We start from the raw sequence: 10,586 nt of genomic DNA, 5'->3' as shown, positions 1-10,586 counted from the left end.
TCCCGTTTTTCGCCAATAACTTCTAAGCGCGTTACGCCAGCAACGTCAAACTTTCAGTACCTTATTATACATCAATTTGACACGTTCCCTGAAAATTTGAGCGAAATCCGTCGGAAAAGTTTTGAGAAATTGACGTTTTAGTGACGTCATGTTCGCCATTTTCGCCTAAAAACGGCAAAATTTCAAACGCCGCTAACATCTTCATTTTTAAAGGAATCAAGACGTAACAAAAAAAGGTTATACGTGATTCTACTTTGTCTATCAAATGGCTATCTCGGTGTTTTGGATTTTTTGGATTTTGGCCCAAAGTTTTTCAAAAAACTGACTTTTTTGGGAAAATATTGATAAAATCCAAAATTTTGAGTGTATCGAAAAAAAACGGACTATGTGTCAGAGAAGTGGTCTATGTGCACCTACATACCAATTTTTAGAAGAATCGGTTCAAAAATGTGGGAGTTATTAAACATTTTATGACGTCACGACACACAAAAAAAATGAAAAATGATTTTTTTTGGAAGTTCTAGACCTCGTACGGAAACAAAAATAGCACCATTCGATTTGCCGTGAAAAACTGCATCAGATAGACACCTTTTTAGGCCTTAACGACCAACTTCAAAATTTGACCTCACTTGACCTGACCTTGACCTGACCTCGACCTGAAATTCATCCAGAGGTGGTCCATATCACTTATTGAGTGTGCCTATTGAATTCTATGAGTAAAATGACCCATAAAACATGTGTCGCACATGCCCTTTTCTATATTTTGTTTTTGGTGACCTGACCTGACCTGACCTGACCTTGACCTTGACCTTTGAATGACATTGTATGCAACGAATATTGTCTTGGTAGTCTAAGAACACGTTTTGGGCAATCAGTCTCAGTCCATTCTTCGGCAACTACGGTGCAAGGCCGATACTGTAGAAACTTGCATTTTGTACCCTTGACCTGACCTTGACCTGACCTCTGACCTACTTTAGCAAAAAAATGGGCTCTTAAGATCCGCCTTGTTGATAGCTTTCGATTGCCGTTTTCTCCGTCTTTCTACGACCATCGGTTCGGAAGTTAGACAGGGGGGCAGAATCTGCCCCCCCCCCCCCCAGCAGGGCGCGTATGGCTGAATAGCCCAGCGGGGTGCGGGTTAATATGAGCGCTATCGGCCCAGCCGATCCCAAGATGCCAAAAAGGGGTACGCACGCGCGCACGTGCAGACCAATGCCTTTGCCGATCTGTTCAATCTTCATATGTACGTACATGGTGTCATTCAGCACACCAAATATGAACGCGATCGGGCCAGCCGATCCCCAGATATGAAAAAGGGGCACGCACGTGCGCACGTGCAGATCAATGCTTTTGTCAACCTGTGCAATTTGCATATAAACATGATGTCATTCAGCATACCAAATATGGGCGCGATTGGCACAGCCAATCCCGAGATGTGAAAAAGGGGTGCGCACGTGCGCACGCGCTGAGGCAATTCGAAATCGTCCTAAGGTCACGGGATGTGTAGTGTGCACCCAGCCAAAACAACAAATAAATATTGAACCGTTTCCATTCAGCCGTTCCCGAGTTATGGTATGACGAGCTCTTTTGGAACCTCTTTCGTCGCACGTGGCACGTGCTGTAACAGGCACTCATGAGTGATATCAATAGCACAGTTCAGGGTAGAAAGGATGCAGCCCCTCCCCAAAGAAGACCGCTCATCAAACAGTCAAACCGTTTTGGAGATACATGTCGATAAAAGTCATTCGCGTTAAGGTTGCTAAGTGAGTCCGGGCTAAGCTATTACGTTCGGTGTTTTGGCATTGGCTGGCCTCGACCCCTGACCCCTTCCTGGGCGCTTCTGAAAGACGCCCTAGAAAGAACAGAGGGAGACAAAAAAATCGCTGCGCGCACTCCGTCGCTCGGCGTCCTAACGGAAAAGGCCGCTTGGGCAGCGTTGCCTCCAGTCCAACATAAGTCGTATGTCGGACTTACGTGCAGTTGTGGAGTTGTGGTAGCCGTTGTGGTTCCAGTGCCTGCGCCCACGCTGTAAGTTGCTAAAATACATTCATGGTAGAAATCAACGCTGTTACAATATATCGCCCACGTTCTAAATTCCATATATCTGCGCCTGTCGTGTGTGCGCGACATCTGGTGGCACTATGCGACCCGTAGTTCTCCCCGGCGCACCTAGGTGGCACTACCTGTCCCGTGATGAGGCACGACCTGGCGCTGGCGGAGGTGGGAGGTGACTAGGGATGGCGCAACTTCCCGCTAATATAATTTGCACGGTTCCATCGTGAAATGACCATTACGGCGGCCGGTCGAGCCGAAAAGTTCAATTTTCCCAACTTCTGTTACGTTCCGTAACGAGTACGGTGGACGCTGCCAGTTTACGGCGACTGGTTGCCACATTTCAACTTCGTCTACAAAAGTCACAATGTTTGGGGAATATTGAGAAATCTCTAGCTCATTACGTCCGTAACGGTTACGGCGTCATTACGGATCCGGTGTGAACCACGCATAAATGTAGTTATGCATTTAGTGAAGCAGTGTAGATGATTGCACACGGCCCCAAAGACTGCTCTGGCTGCCTTTGTTGATTGTTCTCAAAAGAGAAGACAATTCTAACAAGTTTGGCCTGTCTAATTAAATAGCAACCTGCCTTTATGCAATAATTTGTACGCAAGTTCCAAGTCAAACCCACCAAGACGGGGCCGGATCCTGTGAGCCATTCCTTCATCGAACCGGGTGTTGTGGGGGCCGCCACGCACAGAGTTCAGCAGACACAGGCCGGTCGAGTTGGTGGCGAAGCTCAGACTTACACAGCCGACGTCCACCAAACACTGGGTCATGCAGTCACCTGCAATAATGCACAGAATCGTAAATGCACTCACACAAATGCATCAATGGCCATCCACCTTAGTGATCATTGCCTTATTGCAAGCACGATAGGAAATCGTTCGTTCTTTACAGGGCGAAAGGATTGTTGCTGAAATGCTTATTGTTTAAGCATATGTCGAGAACTAACCCGCGCCGTTAGCGTATGTACCTATGCCTCTGAAAGTCACATGGTCATGCCCCGTCTCGGAGTCCGTTTCTGCAGGGCGGAGCTTCGATGCTACACGCCCTTCTGGGCTAGTTCTCAACTCAGTAGTAGAAGATTTGAAATATAAGTCACGTGATAGTGATGCGAGTGCTGTTGATCCACTGCTGTGCCGATTTTGGAAGGCATAAGTGTTTTACGTTGGTGCCGTCTCTTCCATTAACCCGCGCCCCACTGGGGTCTGTGTATAACACGCCCCACTGGGGGGGGGGGGCTATTCATAGCCCCCCTCCTAACACCAAAACTGCTGGGCCGATCGTCAAAATTCAAACGGCATCTGATAGCCCCGGAAAAACTGTCGAACGAAACCTAATTTCATTGACCTCGAGGTCAGCGATGACGTCACAGGTCAGGTCAAAGTAAAAATTATCGATATTTGGCTTGTTCACATTTTGGGCTCTGGCCGCCGTCTTACAAGTCAGATCAGGCTGACTTTTGGTTTACAAACTCGTGAACAGATGCTTTAAACATCCTGAGGGTACCAAACTTGTACTTTGATTTTCAGGTCAGGGTAAGGTCTCATAGGTCACGGAAATCTTATGTCATAAGTCGGTCACGTGACACATGTTTTATGGTCCATTTAGGCCATAGATTTCGAATTCGGTGTCGCCTGTGTCATTTGAGGCCATTTTCATCTGAATATAGCTGAGGTCAGGTCACTTTCAGGTAAAAAAAGTCAAATTTCAAAGTTGAAATTTTTTCAACAAAAAACATGTCTATCGGATGCAGTTTGAGCTCAGGAACACAATGGTGCTATTTTTATTGGTGCACGATGTCAAATTCGTACAGAAAATTGATTTTAAAACTTAAGAATTTTGAATTTTTTGCTATAATGCGTATAACTTGGCCATTTTTAAAGATATCTGGCTAAAACTTGCTAGAGTAAGTCATTAGCATGTGTTCTATCATGGTATGATCCGTTTTTTTTCTTCAAAAAATCAAAAAGTTTTTGAAAAAGTATAAAAATAGAAATTTTGAATTTTAATATTAATAATTTTCAAAATTTTCGAAATTTTGAACATTCGAGATAGCAGTTTGATAGCGCAGTCTATTCTAAGTCCTGTCATGCAAATCTTAGGGGGGCAAAATGCCCCCCCCCCCCCCCCATCAGACCGCGTTGCTCTGCAGACCCCATCAGGGCGCGGGTTAAATGAATGTGCCTTTGTGATCAATAATCTGCGCTTGACTAGTAAAAGCTACTTTTAATTTTTTCATAAGGCAATCCCCTTTTAGAAGCCGTGCATGAATGTACCTCTCAAACTACAGGTCCGATCCACAAAATTGAAACGGCTCTGGATGGCCCGGGAAAAAATTATCAAGCAGAAACTAATTTGGCTACTTCGAGGTCTCTTAGAACGTTAAAGATAAGTGTAGCTAGAATTTCAAATGACCCTTTCCTCAATAATTAGACAGAAAAAGTAGTTGAAATTGTAAACGTAGTTGATAATTAATTTGAAATGCAATAAAAAGTAAATATTATATTGTTTGGAAAATTTTAGAAACACAGATCATTCTCAAGCCACATGAAAATTGACGTTTTAATGTGGCTTGAGAATGAACTGTGGTTCGACAATTTGCCATACAATAAGTTTTATGACATTGTAAGGTCAAATATTTACTTTTATTCCATCTCCAATTAATTATCGAGGAAAAAGACATTTGAAATTCGAACTACATAGTACATATATCAAGATGTTCCTCGCTGGAGCACTGCATACTATTTCTTCGTTAAAGATAAGGTCAAAATAAAACCACATCAACATTTAGGTTATGCACACCTCGGGCTCTGCAAGCCACTAAACTCTTCAATAATTCAACCCAATGACATTGTAAGGTCACAGGCCACACTCATCACAGAAACAAGTAGGCAAGTACATGGTGCAAAAAAAGCTTTGAATAGTTTTGACGCAGGTGTCCAGCCTATGTACAGTCTGTCTTAAAAGTACCGCGCAAAGTGACGGTGGATCCATCAAGCCTGACCGAGAAAGGGCATGCTTTAGTTTGAAAGTCACCGACCAATTGACCTAGGGAATGGACGAGGATGTCAATTGCTTCGATGACCCAAATTTAGCAGGTCCTTCCTCAGTCAGGCTCGATGGATCCACCGTCACTTTGCGCGGTACTTTTAAGACAGGCTGTACACTCTCGCTTCGATTGCATTGAACCCATAGATGGCGGAACAGGGGGGGGGGGGGCACCGGGGAACCGTTCCCCCCCTTTGGGCGGGCATGGAAAGAATGGAACCAAAAGTTGATCCCCCCCCTTTAATTGAAGGTGTTCCACCGCCACTGATTGAAACTTTTAGGTGTTGCTGAGACTTGAGAGCGCCGGTGTTTAAAACATATAAGTAATCCAGTTTCTTGTTATTCCCTTATCCCATATTCCCATATTCCCATGACTCTTTAGTGCCCTGATTCCCATATTCTATAATCCAGCTTCTTACTATATTACATGTTATTGATCTAAGGCCAACTTGCTCCGTCAACTAAGGTCAGCTGTAGTCAAATGGCGTTTTTGCTAAAAACTTGCATATAACGTGATAAGGAAAGAGGTAAAAAAACAAACAAAGTAATTCTGTTCCTAATGATCAACCGAGTCCAATGATATGCAAAATCAACCCTCGCCAGGCCAGGGCCTTTTTCATAACGCGGACGGCCAGGGGGTGGGGGCCCCCCGCTAGGGGGGTACGACCCCCCCTAGCGATTGGCTCTTATGGCACTTAGAAACGCCAATTTACAGGGTAGGTGGGCCCATAAAAGATCTCGCCCCTGTGCAACATGGCTGCTCTAGGTCAATATTTGAGGGGGCTTTGGGGGTATAAATGTAAGAATTTCGCTAAAACAGGAAAAAAAGTTTTTTCGCTTCTAACTTTTGATCTAATTAAGATAGAGCAAAAATAAAAGCCCCAGTGAACTCAGCACGTCCGTGCGCATCAAATGGTTTACTTTGTTACAAGTTAAGATAAACTTAAAATTTCCCTAATTTTCAAGTAAACTTAAATGAGTTATAATTAAGTTCAAGCAGTTCAAGTTAACCAAATTGCATCTATCACATATCATTCGATTCGGCTGACCACATGGACCACAATAACACCATTTTTGAAGCTCTAGCTCTAGCTCTAGCCTTTGGTGACCTGGTGACCTGGCCTGAAATGACAGAGACCTGAAATTTTAAGGTAGGTAAGGTGCCAAAAGGCTGCCCCAGAGGCTATGCTAAATTTGGCGGCGTTACACGCCGTCGTTTTTACGTTATTTGCGAAAAACCTTAAGGAGGCTGCATCAAACCCTCTGACCCGGCGAGGGTTAAGCACCTCAGCGGGCTTTAGAGCTAAAAATAACTGTCGACTGTATGCAGAACATTCAGTGAACTTAATTGGAGGTTGGGCCAGGAGCCTAGCCGTGCGCGGGTGTAGGTGCAGTTGCTCCATCTCCGGCTGACCCCTGATACCTACAGAGCGAGTCCGCGGTCAGGCGCCTGTAGACGGCGCCGCTCTCGGTGACGAAGCCGCGGCTGCCATTCAGCCACGGGGCAGAACGCAGCTGGAAACTCTCCGACGGCAGCCCGGCGACGCTGGTGTGTAGGGCCGCTGACAGCGGCGCCCACAGGACGAGCACCAGTGGCACCAGCGACATGGTGCACCACCGAGCGAGCGCTGCGGAGTGGTGTAGCAACACCGGGCCGAGCCGGGGCCTCTGACCTGGCGGCACGCGCCGGCCCCCGACTCGCCGACCCGCCGCGCGTGCGTCAAACACCTGGCCGTCACCATAACTATGCCGAGTAACTCGGGTTGGAGTGAGGGCATCGGCCATGCGGACATCCGAGTGCCAAAATAAGGCGACATGCCAGTTCAGGTGTGGTGTAACCTTGAACTTGCGTAAGAGTATTACATATTTCCCACGCAAACGGTATAAGACAAAAGTTAAAACTGAGCATTCACGCGATGCATGTGTTGATTGTGTCTGTTTCACTCGTTTGTAGTCGAATGAGGTGGTTCAAGGCAAATTAAAAAATGGGAATATTTCGTCATTTGTTTAGCTCTCTAGATCATTGATATCATATTCAACTGAGCCTTAAATGGAACAAAATTTTTATTTTTAACTCCATACTCATGATTTAAGAAAAATTAAGAGCAAATTTCAATATTAAAAACAGTAACATATTTATTTTCAACTGCAACCAGTCACCAGAAATGCGCTGCATCTGAGCAATGCAACCAATGTGTATTTCCTTTTGAAGGTGAAAATGATCAATATCGACAAACCGCCTAAAAATGTCAATTGCTTAGTGTTTTTTCTCAAATGAGATTTCACATCGGCTGTATATTGCTGCTCATTTGACACTCATTACATCCAAGGCCATTACATCTACCCCGCAGTTTAATCGCTTATCATCCCACACTTCTCGCCGCAACTCCCTTTTCCCCATTTTTTCTGCATTTGTTTTGTTGTTAGACTCGTGAGAGTTCTCCCATATGCACTTTCCACGCGACACTTTTACTCGATGAAACTTACTCAGTGTGGTTTTCAAAAGCATTTTGCAGCTACGGTTGTGAAAAGCGCATGTATGTACGGACCTATACCTGACACTATCGGCGTAATGTCGGTAGAATGTTGATAGGTACAATTGATCGGTCACTTCAAAATGTCAAAAGACTTATCTTTCAAAATCCAGCTAATGCTTTCTTTCATTTGACGATTTTTTCTGTTACGATCTTTACTTTATAAATTCACCATGACTACCGCAGTAAATGTCGGCTGCACCGTAACACCGTTTGAATTCATGTAATATAAAAACAGCATGAGTTTGGGGCTGCCCGGCTTAATGGACCGCACGACGTGTTGATTTCAACAACAGGCTTTATTGCAGTCGTGCACAATGACGAAACTCTATGGTAACCATGGTTACTGAAAACAGACATGATGGCGCGTTACGTGCACGCTGTATGGTACGAAATACGTTTGATCTGGCACTGATAAATGTAGTGCACATTAATTTGTTAGAAAGCATGCGCATGTTGCAATATCTATTTTATTATGAATAGTCATTTCGCCTTTTATGTCAGCACATTTTAGGCGGTCGATAGAAGGAATGAACCACAATACACGAATGCCTGAACTGCATATTGTAGAATAAGCTCCTCCACTATTGTTAACCTTTACATTATACTATGCACTTAATTAGACACACTTAACATTACACACACTTAACATTACATCGAATTCGTGCTTCGGTGTTTTCATTATGCATTAGCTCCTTTTCCCTAACTGGAAGTTCACCTAACGAAGGAACAGCTATGTCTAATGGAAACGGCGTCACCGATCTTCCACCACTGCCCATGGTTCAGATATACCGCCCGGGGCACGAGTCCGGCCGCCCGCCCGGCTGTTGGTTCCACCTTACACATTTCCATCGAATATTGACGGTCGACCAGAGCCAGGGTGGCACAAGTCCGGGCTGAGACGCAATATGTCTGTCGTCTGATAACGCCGCAGGTCAGAATGACCGGGAAAGGAGCAGAAGAGAGTAGAATGTAACAAAGGGATCCCAGCGCACCTTCAAGATTCAATTGCCGTATAGGTGGATAGGGACGCCTGAAGAGGAAATCAATGAAGAGTAAGACTCTAGAGGCAAATCCACGGCAAGTTCCTCATTTGTATCCTTATTTTCAGCCATCGTGGGCATGAAACCTCGGAGAATACTCCAGTCCATCACGACCAAACACATGCCACTTTTTGTGCAGCCATGACGTCCATACTTGCTTGCTTATATGCGTGGTTACCACGGCTCGAGTGCGGTACTGTCGTAATACCGACAAAGAACGAACGCACGCATATGCTTTATAAGCGTCGGCATTTTCAGTTTTCACAACATTTATTGTATTGCAATTGTGTTGTTGTATTGTATCACTATCATGGATAATCCACAAATCAGGCGTAACCACTTAGTACAGGGTGCTCAAAAAAAGTGAGCTCCCTAATTAATATTGCTTGTGTTTACAAAACCGTATGTCCTACGATAATGAGAGACCCCTTGTTGGAAAGAACCGTCAAGTTCGGTTCTAAGAGCCTACCTGGTGTGGCTCTAAATCAATACATATTACACCGAGAACGACCAGAACAAAATGTGTTGAGAGACCGGATGAAACACGGTGACGGTGGTAAACGTGTATTGCTGAAGGCACAACATTTTATTTTGTATTGGAGTGGTCTGAGATATTGGTTGGACTAGCTCACCCATTCAGTTTTCAATAAAATTCACGTGCGATGAATGAATCACACGTGAATTGAAATATGCAGTCTGAGGCCTGTTTCACTAAAAACTTGCGATTACAAGTGTTTGAACTTTACAATTCATAAGTATTTTTGCAAACTATGTAAAATCGGATTTCACTAAACTTCATCACCAGCGGCACCACCGATAAAAAGAGTTGGTAAATAAACTTGTAAACAGTAAAATTGTTTTTAATCAAGAACTATAACATGTTACAGATATTGCTTCTTTTTATCAAACTATGTCTAGTATTGATGTCAGAAATTGCAGGAATAAATTAAAAATAATGATGCTGTTTCTGAATGGTATAAATGATAGTTCACAATATCTTATTATTGAAAGAAAATAACACGTAAAACATTTGACAGCAGAAGACTGTTGAATGCAATTATGGCGCGCGAATGACAAAACATGACGATATTTATTTATTGCTCGTAGCTGGTTCGTAGGGAATGTGCTAAGTGAAAAAGAGCATATAATGACTCAGCATATCATATTTGTTTTAAATAATTGATTGCTTTGCATCATTGCACAAAAAGTAATAAAATTCCAAACGTAAGGGCCACTGGAATTTCGGGTTTGTAAGTACAACGTTTTCTTTCAAGTTTTTGGTCTTCGTGAAACAGAAAGTTTGCGATTTCGATGTTTCTTACAAACTTTTTTCTTGTAAAAAAGTTGGTAAATTTTAAACTCAAAATTCATGCCCGAAGGTTTCGTGAAATCGAAATTTCAAATGTTGGTAATTATTTCTTTTAAACTCAAGTTTTTTCTTTGTAATTACACACTTTATTTGTTAGTGAAACAGGCCTCATGTGTTCGACCATATCCGATACCGCTAAATGTTTCACCAAGAATTTGGTGTTGAATTGTACTTTTGACCATGCAGGCCGTGTTGTGCAAGATTTGTAACGGAATTACGACCTATCTGGATGGAATTTAATTGCTTTTATAATGAGTGGCTTCCCAAAGCTGTAAGATGCACGGTTGCAGAGATAAAGTCGATCTTAGTTGGGGGCTCACTTTTTTGGAACACTCTGTACTACCAGTGTAACCAGTAACCACTAATACTATAATTACATGGCCACACCTTTCCAATAATTAAGTCCAAATGTTTATATCATGGTAGGTGTCCATCTACGTAACAAACTATGACACTTTATTGTCATAACATACGCGCAATGTCATGTGACGTCAAAACTACAGCTGAAAACTACAGTTTCAAAAAGACGCA

At 43.5% G+C, this 10,586-nt stretch overlaps 1 protein-coding gene across 1 annotated transcript; it reads right to left on the bottom strand.

The window, feature by feature from the left end:
- Positions 1-2,179: 2,179 nt before the first annotated feature.
- On the bottom strand, positions 2,180-6,758 carry LOC122376837. The gene is made up of 3 exons (XM_043356809.1): positions 6,537-6,758; positions 2,645-2,842; positions 2,180-2,211 (listed from the first exon to the last, which is right to left on the bottom strand). The coding sequence occupies exons 1-3, from the start codon at positions 6,715-6,717 to the stop codon at positions 2,180-2,182; spliced, it is 411 nt and encodes a 136-aa protein (XP_043212744.1). The 5' UTR covers positions 6,718-6,758.
- Positions 6,759-10,586: the final 3,828 nt, after the last annotated feature.

Source organism: Amphibalanus amphitrite, unplaced genomic scaffold, assembly GCF_019059575.1.
Source record: "Amphibalanus amphitrite isolate SeventyFive unplaced genomic scaffold, NRLGWU_Aamphi_draft 000043F_arrow, whole genome shotgun sequence".
NCBI lineage: Eukaryota > Metazoa > Arthropoda > Thecostraca > Balanomorpha > Balanidae > Amphibalanus > Amphibalanus amphitrite.
Note: the sequence above shows the minus strand (reverse complement) of the source record. Positions and strands in the feature narration are given on the sequence as shown.

Bases quoted from the DNA above. Each gene is read 5' to 3' on its own strand.
- LOC122376837 (XM_043356809.1), bottom strand. From the start codon at position 6,717: ATGTCGCTGGTGCCACTGGTGCTCGTCCTGTGGGCGCCGCTGTCAGCG. The intron at 2,843-6,536 runs GTAGGTATCAGG...GCATTATTGCAG, and splicing joins CCTGACCGCGGACTCGCTCT to GTGACTGCATGACCCAGTGT. The intron at 2,212-2,644 runs GCAGGTTGCTAT...CACCTCCGCCAG, and splicing joins GTACAAATTATTGCATAAAG to CGCCAGGTCGTGCCTCATCA.